This window comes from Melanotaenia boesemani, chromosome 4, assembly GCF_017639745.1.
Source record: "Melanotaenia boesemani isolate fMelBoe1 chromosome 4, fMelBoe1.pri, whole genome shotgun sequence".
Taxonomy (NCBI): Eukaryota; Metazoa; Chordata; class Actinopteri; order Atheriniformes; family Melanotaeniidae; genus Melanotaenia; species Melanotaenia boesemani.
The window spans coordinates 22,173,477-22,195,533 of NC_055685.1; the positions used below are offsets into that span (position 1 = coordinate 22,173,477).

Consider the following 22,057-nt stretch of genomic DNA (forward strand, 5'->3'; position numbering starts at 1 on the left):
TATATCTGAATGAAAAATAATCTGTTAAAGTTTCACAAAGGAACATTTGAAAACATTAGCATGATGTTTTTCCAGGAACACGTCACAGTCCTTACAGTATTAAACACACTAAAAGATGGAGGCATGTTTTGTTTAATTATAATTTCTCTTATATATTTTACTTTCTTTTTTTTAATTTCCTGCATGACCAGGCTCCAGATGAGATAACTGAGAAAACAACTGAAGCATGAGGTACCTGTTGTATCACTGGACCTCATAGAGATTATTTAATGTCAAAGATGCTCTTTTTTTTTAGAACAATGTGATTATGGTAGATTAAACATGTAGTGTTGTAGAAACTTAACACAAGCTGTGCAGATGACTAAACTGACCTTAACATATGAAAACTGTCATTTTCTACTTTAACACTAGGTGTCACACTTACACAGCATAATTTTCCCTAAACTGTCAGTAGCTGTATAGCCACAGATTAGAAAACACACCAGTGTGCACTCATACCTATCCATGACTTGACATGCTGACAGCTGCCTAAAATTTTATGAGCAGCCCCCACCTCCTTTTTTTTTTTTTTTTTTTCACAGCATGCCTCTACTTGCTCTCTCCGCCTCCTGAGAGCTTATTCAGATTCCTGGGCTGTGATTTGCTGCTGTCTTTGAGGTGCTGCATGCCAACTTTACAATCTGATTGGCCTTTTGAGTGACCCTGCAAGTTTAAGGGGGAGCGGGCTTTAACTGTTACCACAAACAGAAAGTGGGAGGCTGTTTTGATGACAGCAGTTATAAAAGAGGAAGAAAGCACAGGATAGTAAGGAAAGAAAGAAGGAAAAACAAAAGTTATAAAAATATCCCCGAGCGCTACGGAGGACCCTGAAAACTGGTAGGTGTTACATTCTCCTGCAAGGCAAACAACACAAAAACTCTTCTCTACGTGTGTGTGTAAAGTCAGCTTATGTCAGACAAATCCTTCATTTGTTTTTTTCTCACACTCCAATGCACAGAAACGTGTACAAACATGTATGTTGTAGCATTTGTGCTGGTATGTAATCTGTGTCTCTTTTCCTACTGCTGTTCAGACATGAATAATCGCTCTATCGCCTGGTGGCTGAGACAAATCGGCCTGCCCCAGTACACCAAGACACTAGAGAGTGAATATTATGGTCTAGAGGTGTGTAAATATTGAAAATTCACATGTCTCTTCTTGTTTGCATCTCTGTCTTTATTTTGGTGATGTCTCCAAATCCTCACAATTCTCAGTTGGGCTTTCTTGTCCTGTTGTTTTCCTGCAGGGGTTGCTACATGTAACAGATGGAGAGCTGAAAGATGCAGGGATAGAAGATGAAACACACAGAAAAATCCTTCTCACTCATCTTTCAAGACATCGACCAAGGCTGGACCCACACTCTGGTGACACACACAGGACACATGCAAGCACACATGCACACAACAGCAAGTTGTTGTTGGACTAAGCACAAAAACAACTGACAAGCTTTGTAATGAGTCCTACTTTTTATCTTGAAGATGGTCAAAATAAATTCTCAGTGGTTGAAATTAATACTCACATGTTGCATATTACCAGCTAATGACCACTCACCACATTTCAAAGCTGAACTTTATTCAGCACTGTACATAAGAGAGGGAAAAACAGACTACGGTGTGAGAATAAATATGTTTACAAATCTGACAAAACAAATTATACCAATGTTAAAAATGATATATATATATTTTTTCAAAACAATTCACTGTCAGTTACATTGTAGGGGAATATTGTTGTTAATAATGTCACACAGCCTGCAGCTTTATCAGCACAAACTATGTCAAACCCAATGAATGCAAATACACTAAAGGCATAAGTGAGGATTGCTTTCTTCCATTTCCTTCATTTACACTGTGTTTCAGTGTTCATGTGAACTACTGGTTTATTCAAGTTGTGTTTAAAATATGCATTTCTATTTTATTAAATTAGTCAAAAGATCTCCTCAGCAAAATCAGTATCTGTTGAGAGTATTTATGCTGAGCTTGACAAGCTAGTTTGTCAAGTTAATTGTTTCTTGGCATTTTTATAAATCAATGAACATTGCTGAAATAAGATTAACGTGAAAGCAGAATAGAAGTCTTAAACAATGTCTCACAATGTAGAGATGCAAAAAAAAGGTACAAAAAAAAAATAAAATAACAATAGTAATAACAATAATAATAATAAAATAAGGTCCTTATATTTTAGATCTTAAAATGGGGGTAAACACAATATTAGATTAAAACCATACATATTACTTTAGACTAATTTTCCATACAAACTTTATTCAATTGAGGCTTCAAAGCAGCAACCTTACTGTGAGGCAAAAATGCAGAAGCAATGTCTGTAAAACTAAATGCATCATTGCTGCTTGGCAGCCAGATGCTGTTAATCAAATGCACTTTATTGAATAATCATCAGTAAGTGTGAACATTTATTTAAAAGCTAAAGGTTTTGGCAGTTTACGGATTGAGAATATTCAGGTGTGAGTTAACACGTTGCTGACCATCAAACTGGGAAGCTTTGTAAAGCCAAACACAGAGTTAATTATTCTACAGTGATAAAGAAAGAACATATTCAAAACAGTTGCTAATCTTTCCAGGAGTGGAAATCTGAGCAGGTTTGTCCCAGTGAGACCATGCATGTTCAAAAAGAAGATGTAAAAAACCCAAGAGCTTCATCTCAGGTCCTGCAGGCTTCTTTTAGCATTAATATATATTATAACATATTATATGTTTAGGTTCATGACACTACAATTAGAAAAGCCTGAAACAAGTATGCTTGTTCAGAAAAGATTCTAGGTAAAAGCTTCATTTTTTTTTTTTTTAAAAAAAGGCAGCACAGCTTAAGTTTGCAAAGTTGCATCTGATTAAATAATAATAATAATAAAAAAACTCCTGGATCAATGTCCTTTTAATAGATGAGACCAAAGGGGAAATGTTTTTTCATTATGCACCACATCATTTGATTAAAAAAACAAACAAACAAACAAAAAGCATACTAAAACAAACACCATATACCAACAAGCACAGTAAGGCAGGGGGGATGATTTTGGCTTGTTTGGCAGCCCTAAGACTTAGACACCTTACAGTCATTCAGTCAACCATGAAATCCTCCATACCAAAAGTTTTTATAGTCAAATGGGAAGCTATTTGTTGGACAGCTAAAGCTTATAGCTTCAACTGGATCATGTGACAGGAGAATGAGTCAAACACAGAAGCAAATTTATAATAACTAAAAAAAAAAAAGAAAAGAATGAAGGTGCTGCTGTGACCCAAAATCCAGACCCAAACCTGATTAAATTTTTGTGGTGGAACCTTAACAGAGTTGCATTTGAACAAATGTCTGAAAATCTCAGAGTCCTGAAGCAAAGTAAAGAAGAGTAGGCCAGAATTTCTCATTAATAATAATCAGAGACAGATGATGCTGCAAATGATTGCTGAAGCTTTTTGCTGCAAATGATGACCAGACATTGTGTGTGTTCAGTTTGTTTTTCATTGACTGCTTCTGCATTTCGACTTAGTTTTTGTAAATAAATTGACAGAAAATCAATACCTGGTTGTACCATTAAAACACCCCGAAGCTCTTTTTGTTCTTTTGTTAAAAAAAAACAAACAAAAAAAACACTAACACCTTCTAACATCTGCCATCTGTATATGTGTTTAATCCAACTGGCAGTGAACACAACACCTGGATATATGCCAGTTTCCAATGAGGGCACTGTGCTCACTTTTTTTTTTAAACAGAAACACACATTTAACATCTGGAATATCTCAATTGGAGACTGACATTAACAGCAACAACTTGCAAACAAAAACAGATGACATAGATCAGTTTTTGCCATCTGCAGTTGGCAACTCACCGTCGGTCCCACTGTGTGGGGCTGATGTCCATGTTCCAATCAAAACTAATAAACCTGTCCCTTTGTGTTCCCATAGTTACAGCTTATTCCCTGGGAGTTGGGGGTAGTTATAGTACCAGTTCTGAGTACAGAGTAGCCCTCAGAGCACTGAGGGTAAACACATTATATCTGGCAGTGGGAGAGAATTTAAATAGCTTGTATTAGCGGCTATACCTATGTTTAAATAAATAGTTCAATCAATCTTTTCAAGTAAAAACTGCATAATTGCTGTTGTGTTTCTCTTTTATTACAGCTTCATTTTTAACAAACAGCCATGAGGGTGGTATGGATCTTCTATTCTTTAATTATTTGCAACAAAATATCCAAAGTGCCAAATTATTCTTTTTAAAATGTCTTTATGTCCTCTCAGATGTACAGGTCGTAAAGCGCAGAACCAGCCGAAAATACTCTCTGGGATCATCTATGGATCTGGTAAGTAAAATGATGTCAAAACTGCAAAACTGAGGTGCAACACTGATCAGCTCTCTACCATATTCCACAGGAGAAACCAAAGGGTCTGTTTCGCCAGAGTGTTCTTCCCCGCCTCCAGAGGGCTGATAAGAAAAACCGTCTGTCTGCTTCCTGTTCGCAGCTCCGCCCCCTGGAGGAGAATAACACTGTCAGTCAGGAGAGCAAACACAGGTAAGCTTACCCAGTGTGCATCTGTCTGTCAGAGTGCGATACTGTGACAAGGTGAACTTTCTCTTGATACTCAGCTCATGTCTAGCCAATAATTAACTTGTACCTCATAAAAGCCAAGTCAGACTTTGTAAGGCAACTGCAACAATCAGGCCTCTGAAAATAGACTGAAAAGAACCTGAATAAATAATCATTCATAACATGTTGTCTAACATGAATTTATGCAGTACTTTTGACAAAGGAAACAGCAGTGGTTAGTGACAGTGAACACCACACCTTGAGACTTCAATATTTAGATCACACACCCTCTAATAAGAGGTTAAGGACTACAAAGCCAGAGAAGAGGGCTTTGTATTTTAGCTTTGCAAAAAAAAAAAAAAAAAAAAAGATCCCTCGAGCTCTCCCATGGAGGATGGAGAAAAGTTGCTCTTTCAAAAAATAGCGTGGCAGATGCTGTTTAACATGTTGATCTAAAAGTGTTCAGCTGGGTTGAGATCTGTTGATTGCGATGGCCAAAGTCAGTGATTCACATCAGAACCATGGATGAGAGGTGACAAGGAGAAAAGACTCAAACAAGGATGACAAAACAATGGATTGATGGACATATGAAGTGGAACGGAGTAGAAGGACAAACTGGGACAAGATGGATAAGGAACTGGCAATGTGCTAAATAAACCACAGAGTATTTATACTTAGGGAGCTAATGACTAAGGAGCAGGTGTAATAACCAGCAATAGAGGGCCAGAGGCCTGTACAATGAAGCTGGATTTTCTTCTATTCAGGTAACTTTAGTGTTAACTCTGGGTTTTCTGTACTATGAAACTGGTTCACTTCTTACCTGGATAAATTGCCATGGTAAGCTGAACAGCTAGCCTGCTCCGCAGCAGGCTATGTACTAGATAAGAGATTGAGTAAAAAAAAGCACCACCTCCTGACCAATCAGTTCTCTTGAAAAATCTCCCGCCCATTCAAAGAACATCCTGTACATGTTGCTGCTCGGATCATGAGAGGAGCGCTTAGGAGAGACAGAGTTTGCAGGGATAGATACATCCTTTTGATGAAGAAATAAAGCCACTTTTAAGTATGTTTTTGTACTTATTCTTGACTTGTTTCTAAGTCGGTTTAGTTCCACTAAAATAAAAAGGTTAATAATAATGCTCACACATGGCATAACTGCAGAACCATGAATTTATGGAACAACTACTTGTGTGTCATGATTATGAATTAATATTCCAACACAAACGAGCTCACACGGATGCTGAGCCTCTAAAAAACTAAATGGAAAATATAAAGGAAAGGAAGGAACTGAGGAAGTGCTGTGTATGAAACGTCTGGGCCGTACTAAAGGTAAATTGAGTGATCAGATTGCTTTCTGTTCATATTCTCCCATGAATTAATATTGTACAACCTCTCGAATTTACATATTAACAGAGTCGGCAATTTTCTGCCAGCATTCCTTCCTGGCTGTTGCTGCGGCAACAGTGTTACTTGCATTGTCGGCAGAGCCATTCTTGACCAAATTCTACTGGCATGAGCCATTGATGACAGGTAATGAGGAGGAAGGACAGCAGACGGATGTAGGAATTAGGATTTTTTAAAGGAAATTAATGGTGCTGGCAGGATAAGCCAGTGATTCCCAACCCTGGTCCTCAAGGCACACTATCTTGCAAGACCTGCAAGATAGTGTGCCTTGAGGACCAGGGTTGGGAATCACTGGGATAAGCAATGTACAAGAGTCAACTTTAAGAAAATAAAAAAAAAAACTTTAACAGGCTAAGAGACAGACAGACAAACAAAATGAAGTTAGGAATACAATGACAAACCAGAAGAGAATGGTTAAACATCTGGAAATGTGCAAAAGGAACCAAGGAGCATTATACTGAGGAAGCTAACACCTATATGGAGCAGGTGTGGTAGTCAACAAGAGGCCAGGTGTAAGATGGAAACAGGAAGTTATTAAAATAAACAAAGGAGATAAACTCTACAAAATAAAACAGGAAGGAAGCTAAAAGACAGAAGCCTGAAGTGAACACTGAAAACAGACTGAGGAAATAACACTTGAAACAGAAACCAAACACCCAAAACAGAACTGAAACCCACAGATGAGGACACATCAAAGCTTACAGTGAGCTTTATACCCTATGGTTAGGATTATTGCAATCCTGACAGAGACTACTCCCTTTAAGTTAGAAATCTTTCATCATTAAGAACAACTTATTGATTTGCAGTCACTTTTCCCTCTAAGTAGACAAGTGGATACAAAACAAGACAGTAAAATGACTTCTAAAAGCATCATAACAGCTGTCTCCTCACTGTAGTAGTTTTTTCTTACATTTATCACTGGACCACGTGTTTTCACCCGTGCTTTTGAGAGCAAAAGAAATTTAGATTGTGCTGCTAAGGTACAGAAAATCTAAATTTAACAAGATAAACATGTCTCTCCAGAAATAAGAATAAAAGCTATCCGCAATATTTAGGGAAACATCCAAAAGTCAACCACACTTCGATGTGTATGCAAAGTACTAAGCCTGATTAACAGGATCTTTTCACCATGACAGATCCATGCCAACTCTGCTCCCTGTGATTATTATTCAGGATACTCAAGCTGAAAGCAACAACACTGCATCCATTTTTAACCAGTGTGGATTGTTGTTCTTTCACACATTTATGGAATTATTGAAACATTAATTTAAACATAACATAGTTTTTACAATTCCAGACAACACTATTTAAGCAGATGATTTTGATGATTTAAGTATTTAAGCAGATTATTTTATCCCACATGACTTACAAGTAAGGATCACATTGGAACTGTTCATTTCTCACAGTGTAACTTTGATTTCTTGCATTTTATCATATTTCATTTGACCTTTTTCCTGTTGTTATTTAATTTCTTTTATTTATTTTTAAAGTTTGTTTTTTATCTACTTTTTAATGCTTTCTCTGCACCCTGTTGCAAGGCTTTTAATGTTTTATGTAAAGCACTTTGAATTGTTTGTTACATGAAATGTGCCATACAAATAAACTTGCCTTGGAGGGCAATGGATGTTCAGTATCTTACCCAAGGACATTTAGGTAGCACTGCTACTAATATTACTAACAGTACTAATCATGTAATGAAAAATAATCACCCACCACACAAAAAACATATAGGATTTAAGGGTAAAAAGGCACATATCAAACAACTCTCCGAAACTGGTTTATGCTCTCATGCTGAGTGGATTCAACCTGCTCTTTTAGCAAGATTATCCAAACAAGAGGAGTGATTCACTGAGAATGTAGCAGCAGAGTTCTTTTCCATGTATACAGAAATATAATGATATATATCACGCATTAAAGTCCATTTTTGGGCACTTATTATAAATCAGAATCCCTTTCAAAATGGTAAATGGTCCACAAGTGCTGAATAATGTATCCTCTCAGCATACCTCTGGCTTGCTTTTGATCTCTAACCTGATCAGACCTCTCAGGTCATCAGACCCATGGCTGAATTAGATCCCAGTCTGCTGAGGGTTCTTTTTGTTACTTCTGTTCAGCTCTCAGAAACAAGCACTCTGGATTTGTCCCTACGGTTAAAAGCAAACTCAATAATCTGTGCATATTCTCATGCTTGTCTTTCTTATTGTAGCTTATTGCAGTTTGATGTCTTTTAGTATCATTATTATGAATGGTATTAAACATGGGTCATTAAATATAAAAGGTATGGATGCTCATGGATGTGCTTTGGGTTGTCTGCATGTTTAACATGCCTGTTGAAGTGTGGAGTGAATATAATCAGTGCATTAAACACACACTGGATTTATGTGTTTTGAGATGATAGCTTCATTGCCACCTGACCATGTAACACACACATAACGTTATGTGTTTGTTCATAGCATTGTTTTACTGACCTGGAAACACCCTCTGCTGGACACGATTACCTTTCAGGTTGAGCAAGCAAGACATGTTTGAAGAGATTATCAGCAGAGAAATCACATCACACAGCTACCTATCGACCCACCTACCAACCAGTTTACCCACCTAAATATTGTTGGCTGTGGTCAGGTGATGCGCGCGCTCAGCCTGTGTCGGCATCTCAGGAATGCCGGTCAGATAGTTAACGATGTTTCAGCACCGGGGCTTGAGGCGGGGAGAAGGAAAGCTCGGGAAAAACTTGTGAGGACTCGTCCAACTCCGCGCAGCCAGGGAGGAAAGGAAGGAGGGAGGGGATAAGGGTGAAGGGAAGGGAGGGAGGCAGTGGAGCAGCGAAAGACAGAACATTACAACTTCCCAGCTGTTGTTTTTCGGTTTGTTCATTTGGACTGCAAACAGTGAGATTATGCCCGGGACCAGTGAGCTGTGAGCCAAACCGACAGGTAAGCAGGACGCGCCGATGGCTGTTGTTAAGTGTTTTTTGTTCGTTTGTTTGTTTGTTTGTTTGTTTGTTTGTTTGAGAAAATACTCTTAACTGTCACGAGCTTTGACTGTTGTTTTCTTGACGGACATATAATTAAGGATGCGCGGAGTTTGACAAAGATTATTTTCACGTGCCAAGCTTCTAAAAACTGCAAATGCTCACTTTCGAATTGTTACCTGTAGCTTTGCCAGCCAAGGTACCTGTTGCACAATTATGAGGCACTCCTAAGACTGAACGTCAGTTTTAAGCGTGTTGTCGTAGCTACTAGCGATTGATATACCACGAACTCCGACTTACCAGACTGTCCAGGTGATATATATAAATTATACCTACAGTAAATTTGAATAAAACAATAACGCTGCAATGTGTGGTGACATGCCGCATTTCACAACAGTGGCACTTAAGCAGTGCACAGGTGTCTCTGGAGATTTACCTGGACCAACGCCCCTCAGATATGATGGACAACCCTTTTACCTCACAACAAATAGTAAAACTATCAATATTCCCAAACTCTTTGTAGTCATGTGTCTTTTAACAGTTTATCTTGACGCGTCGAGATAAATAAATGGCTCATAATTACTGGTAAAGCCAAATATCAAACTCGGTCCTTGAGGTTCGGTGTCCCACAGGTTTTAGGTGTTTCACTGTTTCAGTGATTTAAATTTTTGGGTCATTGGAACTTGAAAAAATGGTGTTGGAACCATCTGATCCTAACTCAATTACAGGATAAGTTCTTACTGAAGAGAGCATCTTAGTTTATTCTTAAAGCAATTGACTGTTAAACTGATTAAATTGCAGTATAAACAGTTGTTAAGTGTAAAACTTTCAAGCATGTTTGATCTGTTGCTGCCTTGATGTAAGGGGACAATATATTGGTTTAATTTGAATGCTAATATGTGTATGTATGTATATACGTATGTTGTCCACAAGACAACATTAATTGTCAGTGTGTCACTAACTTGCCCTGTGTTATCTGTCATCTTGGTCTGATGATGTCAAAACGTGAACAGTATGATGAAGAGAACAGTTTAGATACAAGTTGCCATGGAACCAGAACATTTAGTAGTTGATTCATGGTTCAGACACTGCTTTTGGGTTTTTTTGTGTTTAATCATCTTGTTAGAAATCAGCATGTTTTCCAATAAATAATTAAAAACTGAAAAGTTGTACATGTGCATTCAAAGGTTTAGAGAACGTCAAATCAAGTTCCGCTTTAAAGGTTTTAGTGTAATTTAGGTGTGTGTGTATGTGTATAAATGTTTGAGAAAGATGCATGCACACATGTTTTCTAGTTTGTTCATGTGACCTTTGGAAGTGATCTTGTTCAGCCCTCCTGCAGATTCAGTGAACTCTCCCTGTGTGAGCTTTGTATTTACAGAGGCAGGAAGATGGAAGCTCTGGGAGGAAGGAAGGAAGAAAATGAGGCAGGCTATTAAAAGTCTGTTAGTTTTTCTGGTGTTAATGACAGACCCAGACCTTGGCCTTTTATCCTTGTACTGAGGCTCATTGCTTTTTTTGTACAGTAGACCCAAAACACCTCTTTGCTTTCATTTTTCAGCAAGAGGAGGAGTATCAGTGCATACCTCAGCCAGTTCAAGGTAAGAGGTTAACCAAATATCCTGTTTTTTTTTTTGGTTTTTTTTTTGCATTTAATTGATTTCTTTTTTTTTCTTTTTATAAATTTACCCCCCAAAACACCACTCATATAAAATGCAGGCAGAGAAAACATTCAAACAGAGTAACTGTGGTATTTGTTGGGCTGCTGCTGTGTGTTGCAGGTGTTTGGTGGTTTGAAAGAGATGGACTCACTGAAGAAAGAGTTGGAAGAGGAGCTGAAGCTTAACAATGAGAATCTGAGGAGTCACGCGTGGTATCATGGACCACTGAGCCGAGAGGTGTGCATTAGACCGTACTGTTTACACTTTTACACTTAATTAAATATATTAAGGTACACAAATCAATAGAACACAGAACTGACTGTGGTTTAGGAAATGTACTTTGTACCCTTGTTGTGGAGCAACCTGAATAGTAGCATAATATCACCTCCCTGAAGTTTAAGTTAGCAAAACAACTGTGATCTAGCTCTGCTCAGAGGTAATAGTCTACTTACCAGTACTCATAAAGCTAAGAAAAACAAATTCATGGACTTGGCTCTTCTTGGCTATATATATATATATATATATATATATATACACATAATTAAGAATGTGCCTGTGTGTTTACTTGAACACACATCTTGCACATCTTACATCTTATTTGACAGATACTTACCCTACTTCATTCATTATCTATACTACTTCATCCATTAAGGGTTGTGGGGGGGCTGGAGCCTAACCCAGCGTTTTTTAACAGGTGAGAGGCAGGGTACATCCTGGAGATTTTGAGAGACAAACAACTATTCACATTCACACTCACTCCTAGGTAGAATTTAGAGTGACCTGCATGTCTTTGGATGTTGGGAGGAAGCTGGAGTACCTGAAGAGAACCCACACATACAAGGGGAGAACATGCACACAGTTGTGTTCCTGGGGACTATGTTCTGAGCTGCTTTTCAGATAATAGCCCTTGGCACTTTAAGATCATATGAGTGGTCCTTCGGCCTAAACAGGTGTGTGTAAAGTGCTGCTCGAACCTCCCCCCAGCCAAGGCTTGAACCAGCTTCTTGCTGTGAGGTCGCGGTGCTAAACACCACACCACCATGCAGCCACCTTACCCCCATAACAAACAGAATAAACACTTTTTTTATGGAACACACACAAACAAATGACATCTCCCAAATGTTGTACAATTTCCCTTTGGAGATAAAATATTATTCAATGCACTATGGTTAATGTTATTGGTGACGTCATGACTAATTCACGTTTGCTCATTTTATTATCTTTGAATGTACTCCTGGTTTTTCAGTGTTAATCAAACTAAAATCTGACAGTTATGACTACTGGTAGACCCAGGTTTAAATGTCCAATCATAAATTTAATGAGTGCAACAATCTAAAACATGCAATATGAACAAGTCTTCAACAAATCCTTTACAAGGGCACAAACCTTCATTTGCACTGCACTCCATTTATTTTAGTACCCTGTATAATACAGTATGGTTAACTAAAAGCACAGTGATACAGCTCATTCAGCATCTCTACAAAGCTGAACTTAATGGGATTAATTGTATTTGTCAACAAGACAAATTAATTAGTGCAGCTCCCAAAATGGCTGATTATTTTTCTTAAACCATATACAGTATGATGGCAGTACATATGTGAAGCTCTATATTCAGCTGACTAAGTTAACTATCTGACTTGTCTCCAGAATGCAGAGTCTCTGTTTGAGAACAACGGGGACTTCCTCGTCCGTGATTCAAGTTCTGTTCCTGGGGACTATGTTCTGAGCTGCTTTTCGAATAACATCCCTTGTCACTTTAAGATCATACGCGTGGTTCTTCGACCTAAACAGGTGTGTGTAAAGTGTGTGATTGCACAGTAAATAGGATTTTTGATGCAATGTATATGTTTTTCACTTTTGTTACCCTTGAAATTTTATTCGCATGTAGATATTTATCAGAGAAATACTTGATACATAGGTTAATAAAGTCAAGGGGAAGAGCACCACCATTAAAGACTCCAGCCAGTGCCAAAACTGAATCAACAAATTTCATGATTCTGACTTTTATGTCACACTTGTTTTGTTTCATCTGATTGTCCAGGTGGACACATTGATTATAGATAACATGTAAACTGCTCAAAAACATCAACAGAACACATAACCATTGCCATGTAACTCAAAGTCAGTCACACTTCTGGGATATCAGTCTGTCCAGCAACACTGTGAATCAATTTCATCTCCTGTTGTACAAATTGAAACAGACAACAGGTGGAAATGAGAGGCCATTAGCAAGACAATTGCTAGAGAGGAATGGCCCTACAGGTGGTGGGCACAGACCATTTCCCTGTCTTCATCCTCTCTGGCTGATTTTTTTTTGTCACGTTTGCATTTCGCCAGTGCACCTCACCACTAGAGGCAACATGAGGCGGTGTCTGGAACTCACAAAAGTTGCTCAGGTGGTGCAGCTCATCCAGGATGGCACATCAATGCACACAGTGTCAATGTGCACATTGAGCACGTGTGACAGATGTTAAGAGAGTCTGGAGACGGTGTGGAGAACGTTCTGCTGCCTGCAACATCCTCCAGCGTGACCGTTTGGCTGTGGGTCAGTGATGGTCGGGGGAGACATATCCTTGGAGGGCTGCACAGACCTCCATGTGCTAGCCAGAGGTACCCTGACTGCCATTAGGTACTGGGATGAAATCCTCAGACCTATTGTCAGACCATATGCTTCTGCAGTGGGACCTGAATTCCTTCTGATGCATGACAATATTCAGCCTCATGTGGCTGGAGTGTGTCAGCAGTTCCTGCATGATGAAGGTAGTGATGCCATGGACTGACCTGACTCACCAGACCTGAATCCAATTGAGCAACAGTGGAACATCTATGCACAGCCGCTACGCCGCACTACAGACTTTCATGGGGTTTACTGATGCCTTGGTCCAGGTCTGGGAGGAGATCCCTTTAGGAGAAAAGCCATTGTCTCATCAGGAGCATGCCCAGATGTTGTAGGGAGAGCAGGCCACACACACTACTGAACCTCATTTTAAATTGTTTTGAGAAATTTACACAGAAGTTGCCAGCCTGTAATCTGATCTTTCCATGTTTATTTTGAATATAATTCTCAATCCAGACCTCCATGGGTTAATAATTTTGATTTCCATTGTTCATTCTTATGTTTTTTTGCTTAATATTATAATGATCAATATCCTTTGTAATCTTCAGTCAATCACACACAGCACTTAAAGTTCAAACTTAAAAAAGCACGTTATGATTGATTCATGTGGTCACCATGTTTCAGGCAACTCATGCACTTCATCTACACTCTGTTTCACAATTTTCTTCCAAACGTTTTGTGATATTAGCAGAAGTGTGGTGATTGAAGGATGCTGGTAAATTTGTAATGCTGCAAGAGTGGGTTGAAAATGTTTTCTAAGGAATGTCTTATTTTAGGTTTTTTGCTGTGACTGGTTTAATATAACAGCTGCATGACTAAACAAGCTACAATAGAAACCTTTTTGGCCTCCCTTTGTTTCAAAGGTTCTGTTTTGATTCACTTTGCTTGTGCCTCCATCTGTCTGACAGGGCTACACTCGGGAGCTGTTCCAGTTTGAGGAAGATCGCTTTGACAACATTCCTGCTCTGATCCGATTCCATGTGGGTGGGCGTCAGCCAATATCCAAGGCTTCAGGTGCTACTATCTCTCGCCCAGTCACACGGACCCTTCCTCTGCGTGTCATCATTGAGAAAAATGAAAAGCTTAAGAGTAGCAGTAGAGGTGCAGGAGGAGAAAAACAAACTGACCACAGCAAAAGACGCAGCTTCAGCTCCCCGCATAGTGACACACTGCAAGTCATCAATCCACTGCTAAGGTTAGAACAAGTGGAGTTTAGTGCAGATTTATACATACATGAATACTATGCAGTGCTGACACATTATGCATGTGATCAAATGGAAGCAGATAAACATGCTGCTGAATGTTGCAGGAGTGGAAGCCAGCCCGCTGACTTGGAGAATGTTGGACGGAGGCCTTCACTTCAGTCTGCACAGTCTGACAGCAACCTACGAACTGGTATATTATATTATATTATATTATATTATATTATATTATATTATATTATATTATATTATATTATATTATATTATATTATATTATATTTACTAGTGGCCTTTATTAAGTTGCTAGACAATAAAGACAGTAGGAAAGATAGGGTGATGTGCACCAAAGGGCCCCAGGATGGGATTTGAACCTGGGGAGGTTTGAATCCTACTCTCATCCCCTGTGCTGAGGACCTATAGCCTCTGTACATTGGACAGTGGCTCAAACCAGCAACCTTGTTGCTGTGAGACTGCAGTGCTAACCATTGTGCAGGTACATGTATGTATAAGCCATACATACATACACACATATATATATATATATATATATATATATATATATATATATATATATATATATATATATATAGTGTGTATATATATATGTATATATATAGTGTGTATATATATATATGTATATATATATATATATAGTAATGTGTGTGAACCTGTCCAGGGTGCAACCTGCTTATAGCCTGCTGATTTCCGGGATAGGCTCCAGCCTTCCCTTCAGCCTCCACCTAAGAAGAAAACATTAACATTACAAAGAAATAACAGTCCACTAATCATTAATATGTTCAGATATTTTTGTCGAAGCCGCACAGTATAGACCTCTCTGAAGAGCCCAAGTAGTAGTCAGAGGACCTTCTTGAAGTATTTATTGTGTTTGAAGTTACATTATTCACAAAAGTGTGATAAAATGAATATTTAACATTTTTTATGACATATTAGTCTCAATTTCATACAATACACTAGTTTTAGTCTGTGAAACTGACAGGTATAAGTCTTTTGCTAGTATAAACTATACAGGAAATGCAATTTAATTGTATTAATTCAACACTGCAAACAAGTATTTGTCGCTACATTTAACTGGGAATGAGCTGCTAATTTGGGTTTATTGTTGCAGAAAGGAAATTTACTGATTATACTCATCTAAAGTGTGTTTACAGGCCTTGGGTAGTAAAATATTATTTGTGAACTGAAGTTGTGTAAAGCTTTTTGTGTAAACAAAGGGAACTGTTCAAACACCAAATAAATAAATAAAAAGAATTGAGAGAGAAATTAGTTCACCAGACCCTGCATCCCATTTATAACTTTTTTCTTGCTGTGTGATGCTTACAAGCACATTTGCCACTGCAAGCTTATGGTTCATTAAGAAAGTGATGTTAAGATGTATGTAAAAGAAAAAGATCACTTCGGCTCCTTCAATGATCAGGATTGTTTATTGAGCTTGACATTGTTATCAAACTGCAATGCTAAACATCATATTGACAACACAACTCTGAAGGTTAAAGGAACTGATGGCCCCAAGATTGCTCTTCATTTGAAACACTGAGTAAAACCCACCACTGGGCTCCAAGTCCATTATTTGGGGTTGGATCAAGAAGTAGTGGTTATCTAGAGGTCTAAATAACCCTCAGTGTCCTAAATGAGTGGCTAGATGGCATTCCCCCTTGATGCAATAAAAGAAAGAAAGCAGGGGAATTTCGATTTGACCTAAGTACTTAGAAGAGTACTTACTCAGAAGATGAGTGTAGTTTTTTTTGTGTGTGTTTTTTTTCCCCCCAAGATGAAGGAATATGCTGACTTGTCTTAACAAGCGTGTTTAATTTGGTAGTGTCAGTGCATTTGCAAAAAGGAATGCATCAAAAGGTAAGAGTCAGGCCACTAGATTGGATGTTAGCTTTTAACAAAAGTACGTATGAAAAAACTACTGCACAGATAAACCAAACTTAAAGAAAGCTGACAAATAAGAAAAGGATATACTTGTGTTGGAAATACCAGCTGCATCGTTCTGTAACTGTTTGAGGATAATGTGTATTGTGACCTTTATGTATCTGTTTTTCATCCAGGTGTCCCACAGAGCACTCAATCAGAGGTCACTGGCCCTGAACCCATTTCCCCAGTGTTTCGTACAGGCAGTGAACCTCTGCTGAGCCCACAACCGCGTCACACACGTCCTTCCCATCCAGGTAAGTTGCACACACCCAGCTTTTCTTCAACAAATCTTCCACCTGAATTCCTGCTCTGTGCCTGCAGGTGGTGGTGTAACTTTGCGAGGTTCAGATGGGCAGCTGCACCCTCGAGCTCCTCCTAAACCTCTCAGGGTCTCAGCTGTTTTCCCTAACACCTTACCCTCACGCCCCACAAATCCTTCTTCTTTGTATGAGGAGCTGGTTATACAAGTAAGAAATTTTCGTTGTCCACCGCTGTCGTCTGTCACCACTCAGGGAATGAAAGCCACAAAAACCCGGAACCAGAAAATTCTCAGCGGAGAGATTAAATTTAGTTGTTGTGTTCAGGTGCCACAGTTGCGGCGGAAAGGCCACGTGGACAGACTGCGTGCAGAGGAGAAGTGGCAGAGCCGTGCACGCCTCACGGAGACTTCCTTTGGGTTACTGGAAGCCCAGGAGAATGGAGCATCATCACAGCTGCTGTTTGACAAAGAGCTCCAGAGGAAGGCAGCAGAGGAAGTGGAGGACTGGCATTTTCAACGACCACAAGTTTGTATAAATAACATTTTCTTTACAGTTTATAGTCTCATTTGCTTCTGTTCTGAGTAGATATGTTCATACATTTTACATGCTTATAGTTTTATCAGTACCTTATGTATAGGAAGCTAACTCTTTAAGTAATCAAACTATGAGCGATTGCACAAGTTCAATCAAGTGTGTGTTGAATAAGACAAAGTTCCTATTGCTGCAAGCAAAACGGCTCAGAATTTCTGTCACGCTCAGTGGCCCAAAAGAGATGCAACTGCAATTTTACCAAAAAATCAAAGATCTCAAGTGATACTGTTGGATATTTTTAGTTTCTTTGGTTTTGAGAGGATAGTAAAATATATCCAGGTTTAAATTTCTAGTGTATTATTGGACCAAGACACAATGTTTGACAGAAACATTGTAGGCCATGGGGAAATTTGGAAGACCAGTACAATTTTAATAGTAAACTGCCTCTAAACAATGAGCAAAAGTGTGTTTTGAAAATAAAAGGGTTAAAAATCTCATGTGAAGAAAAACTACTACACTGTTAGGTATGGGGCTGGATTGGTGGTCCTTTGGGCTTGTGTTGAGTCTTGTGACTCAGTGAGCTCACTGGTGAAGAAAAAAAGGATTCATATAAAGGCCAATTCATTCTGGAGGCAACTACCACTGTATCAGTAAAAAAAAAAAAATCATTCTGCAACAGGATGATGATTCCACACACATGAAAAAAACACAATGGACCATTTCAAGAATCTTCTTTCCTCTCATCTATCAACATTTTTGCAATGGGAGAGGCATCTAGCCCAATAATCTTATTGTACATGCAGCCTTTTGCAGGATGAATGGAGGGGGAAAAAAACTAAAGTTGAAGACAAATGCTACATTCCAGCTATTTGATTGCTTGTGGTTACAAAACTGTGCTTCATACCATTTGGAAATCAGTTCGCCAGCTGTCAATTTAGAGCATCAGAATTTTTCAGTACAAGTGCAGGAACCTTTGCTTGCCACAGAGAGGACCAGCTTTGTGCTAATACACTTTTTGGCTACATCACAGGTTGAAACAGCATCCTGTTTCCAGCTGGACCAGTTTAAGTCACTGCTCTTACCAGAGAACAACCGGCCTCTGGAGCCCAGCGTCCTCCTCACACTCAAAGAGTTCTTCAACCGTTCAGACGCCAACAACATGGCCCTGCACATGCTCGCTATTGATTCTAAGGTATCACTAACACCTACTCTCATTCAGCTGCATTTGCAAATAGAAATTTCATGAGTTAGAGGTAACACCTGACAAACGTTGGGTTTATCATTATGGTATTGCAGGTAGCACGCATCCTTGCCGTGACTGAAGAGCAGAGGAGGATTATGGGAGTAGATTCAGGGCTGGAGCTTGTCACTCTGCCACATGGACACCAGTTAAGACTGGATTTACTAGAGAGGTATTGTCAATCATTCACTTAATACTTTTTAAAATAAGCTGAGTAGATAAAGGAGCTCTTGTGTCTTACAAAAAAAAATCATTTGTAAGTTATCCCTCGAGGTATCTACCCACCGAGACACTGTCATTGGTTTAATTTGTATATAAAGCACACAGACAAAAAGAAAACATATTTTCCTGGTTTACAGTAGAGTGGATTATTGGGAGTAAGTGGAACACTATAATTTATGATTGATCTTTGTTTTAGAGTCCCCAGTTTCAGTTTTCTATCCACTCACACACCTCTGTTGTTTTCCAGGCATCATCTAATAGCACTAGGAGTGGCAACAGACATCTTGGGCTGCACAGGGACCGTGAGCCAGAGAGCAACAGTTTTACACAAAGTAATCTTGTTGGCTCAAGCCCTGAAAGAACATGTCCACAACCTTTACTCCTTCTCAGCTGTGATGAAGGCCCTGGAGATGCCTCAGGTGCTGTACTTATCTCAGAGATTCACTTTGCAGATGTTACATGAGTTTTTCTTGAATACATATTGTATGTATGTGCTTCTGTGTGTTTAGATAGTGCGCCTGGAGATGACGTGGCGAGCACTGAGGAGGAACCATACAGAGAGTGCAGTTTTATTTGAAAAGAAACTCAAACCCTTCATGAAGTCACTGAGTGAGGGAGATGGTGAGTAATGGTGTTTAATAGAGATGATCATCAGGTTTGTCAGGCTGAGAGTTGCATACAAATGTGACATCTATGAACAATAAGAGATGAATATCTGTGGCTGATGCAATAAAAGTAGCAAATGTGAAAATAAGGTGAGGAAACTTTTCATGCACTGGGCTTTATTGTCACTTGAATTTAGTGTAAACTTCATGGAAATACTGTCTTTAAAAACATGCAGAAAGTTAATAATGAAATACAAAACAGACAGTTTTCACATCCTGTTGGACTAAGTAATGGCTGCGTATAGGGGTGGATTTAACAAACAGGCTAATGACTGTGTAATTTATCTTAATGTACCAAACTGAGCATCAGTGAACAAATTCCAGAACTGGTTCTCTAGCAGTTTCTGCACCATCAAAACGATCTGATGCAGGTGATATCAAGTTTGTCAGTAGTGGATCATTTTGACTGTACATCATAGGCGTAAATTTTAACCTTCACATTGTGTTCTTGTTCTTTTTCAGTGCATGGAGCTTAAATTCCTAAAGCATAAATGCACAAAACAAACTATATGATGTGTTTATTTAAATTGAATGCTGGTTTTTGGGGTGTCTGAACTCATTAAACGATACCTAAATGGATGCTAGATGCTTACATAATTTCTTCAACACATTTCCCAATTTTAATTGCTTCTTAGTTTCTCCCATCAGATAGATGACTGGAGGAGGGAAAGACAGACGAGAGGAAAGAAGAGCTGTGCTGACTGGTATTTAATAAAATCAGCCTTTGCTTTGAAGTTGAAGTCATTTTAAATCTGTCAGTTACATCTGACATGTGACACATGAGTTTGGTCGAATGAGCACTGATGGTATTTGTGATAATTTACATAATTAGTTTTAATTAAATTTAGGATGTAGGATTAACGTGATGCCTCCTTTAGATATCAGAATTCTTACCCAGATCTCCTCCAGCAATCTCTCCCCTCCTGATGGATTTTAGGAATGGATTAATCTTTTAAAATATTTTGCAGACATCAGTTTATGTATGACAGACAGGAGGATGAAGCCAAGAGGCAAGAATCCATATCTTAGACAAAATATGTATACCTAATAAACTCCCTTCATGGATTCACCTCTTCAGTCCTCTGTTTTTTTTCTTATTGAATGTAAGGTACAGTGACGATTGCCTTCGTCTGCACTGGAGTTGTATCTTAAATGAATATAGATGGTACAGTGTGTCCCAGCTTGTGTCTTTGCTGCCTATTTAAGACCTATCCTTTTTGCCCAAAGACAGACATCATTAGGAGCAAGGGTCTTTTTTGTTGCTGATGGTTTGATTTGATGTGTCAGGGTATGCACACTAGTTAAAGCAAGTTTTACATAAACATCATCGAAACCCATCTTTGTTTTCCCTTCTTTTTTTTTTAGGTAATGGTGATATTGCATTAAATCTGATGGTGTTCATTTTTGTCTTTAGAGTCTGTAGTCCAAGGTCCCATAGCTATGCCACACCTGGTTCCTCTTCTAATGGCGATGGAGGGTGAGGACCCAGTGGAAAACAGTGAGCGGGGCTGTCAGCTACTCTATGATGTCCTCCAGTCAGCTCGCAGTGCTGTCTTACACGCCCAAGATTATCAGCACCATGCACACACTCTGCTTGCAGGTACATGCAATTCATCTACACAGCTTTAAAATTTTTATATATCGAGATAGTGGTGTTAAAAATATTAACACCACTGTCAGTATCATCAGGGATGAGAATACTGAGACATTTAATAATCGTTCCACAACTTCCTAAAGCAAAGAAGCAGTGACATAGATGCAAGGCTATAAAAAGGATGTGATTGGGAGGTAGAAATACAACAACGGTTGGTGGTACACTGTCAAATTTTATAACCGTTAATGTTTCCTTGGTCAGTAACTTCTTCTAAGAAAACTAGAGTATTGAAGTATACTCCAAATCAGTGCCCATGGTTAAACTTTGTGTAGTTGCACCATATGTATCATATCAGTTTTGATTAACTATTTTGCGCTGTTGCAGGAGACTGGGAGACAGTCCCCGAGCTGCTGGAGGCTTTCCAGACGGAGTTTGCCTTGCGGCTGTTTTGGGGTCAACAGGGAGCGCTTGCTGAAAAAAAGGAGCGATACGAGAAATTTGACAAGATTCTATGTGTCCTCTCAGATAAACTGGAACCTGTGGAGATCAGTCCACAACAACCAGACACTTTGACCTGAGCCTGTTTTACCAGGTGGAAACTGTCATCACAACTGTCCTCACTAGAGGAAAATAAAGGCAAACGTGGAGGAAAAATGTTCCAGCTGAGCCTCAGTGTGCTTGGTTAACAGATTTCAGCTGTGAGATTGTGAGAAACAGAGGAAAAGTACATTTTCTTTTATTTGCTAAGATGTGAGACTGTTGAACTTGTAAAAATGATTAACTGGAATAGGTGTGATGACCATTGCTGTGAAAGGGATTTGGATTAATTTTCCTTTTGCAGGAAATCCAAACGTGTTTAGGATTTGTTTACAAAAATCCAATGTTTTCTAACTCTAAACTACTTGTTTTATACTTGAAACTTTTGAAAACCAACCCAAGCATTATACAAGCTGGGCTTTTAGCCTACAGTAACTTCATCAATGGACTGTGGTTGCAAGTGACACACTATCAAGTTTTATTTCAGTGTTTGCAATGCAATAAAAACAGAAAGATGCTTTCTCAGTTTTGCAGGTGTTGCTCATATGACGTCATAAAGAAAAGACATGAATCTTTTTTTTAATACATGTAAATATATTTCTTTTAATTAAAAAAGGCTCATGTACTGGTGTGAGTTGTAGAGAA

The 22,057-nt window shown here is 38.8% G+C and overlaps 1 protein-coding gene across 3 annotated transcripts; it reads left to right on the forward strand.

The window, feature by feature from the left end:
- Positions 1 to 643: 643 nt before the first annotated feature.
- sh2d3a (SH2 domain containing 3A) lies at positions 644 to 22,041 on the forward strand. 3 transcript variants are annotated; one of them, XM_041983500.1, is made up of 20 exons: positions 644 to 876; positions 1,073 to 1,164; positions 1,286 to 1,403; positions 4,167 to 4,196; positions 4,284 to 4,345; positions 4,416 to 4,555; positions 10,507 to 10,546; positions 10,727 to 10,843; positions 12,254 to 12,397; positions 14,132 to 14,418; positions 14,533 to 14,618; positions 16,498 to 16,617; positions 16,685 to 16,830; positions 16,948 to 17,148; positions 18,185 to 18,346; positions 18,451 to 18,566; positions 18,864 to 19,035; positions 19,126 to 19,237; positions 20,696 to 20,881; positions 21,260 to 22,041. In XM_041983500.1, exons 2-20 carry the CDS (start codon positions 1,075 to 1,077, stop codon positions 21,451 to 21,453), a joined length of 2,523 nt encoding a protein of 840 aa, XP_041839434.1. In that variant the 5' UTR covers positions 644 to 876; positions 1,073 to 1,074; the 3' UTR covers positions 21,454 to 22,041. The 3 variants fall into 3 exon arrangements, with proteins under 3 accessions (XP_041839434.1, XP_041839433.1, XP_041839435.1); XM_041983499.1 differs by lacking the exon at positions 644 to 876 and having other exon boundaries at positions 932 to 1,164; XM_041983501.1 differs by lacking the exons at positions 644 to 876; positions 1,073 to 1,164; positions 1,286 to 1,403; ... (1 more) ...; positions 4,284 to 4,345; positions 4,416 to 4,555 and adding an exon at positions 8,599 to 8,907 and having other exon boundaries at positions 21,260 to 21,928.
- Positions 22,042 to 22,057: the final 16 nt, after the last annotated feature.

Coding starts and splice junctions, on each gene's coding strand:
- sh2d3a (XM_041983499.1), top strand. CDS start 949: ATGTCAGACAAATCCTTCATTTGTTTTTTTCTCACACTCCAATGCACA. Junction 17,149..18,184: donor GGCATTTTCAACGACCACAA/GTTTGTATAAAT, acceptor GCTACATCACAG/GTTGAAACAGCATCCTGTTT. Junction 18,567..18,863: donor AGACTGGATTTACTAGAGAG/GTATTGTCAATC, acceptor GTTGTTTTCCAG/GCATCATCTAATAGCACTAG.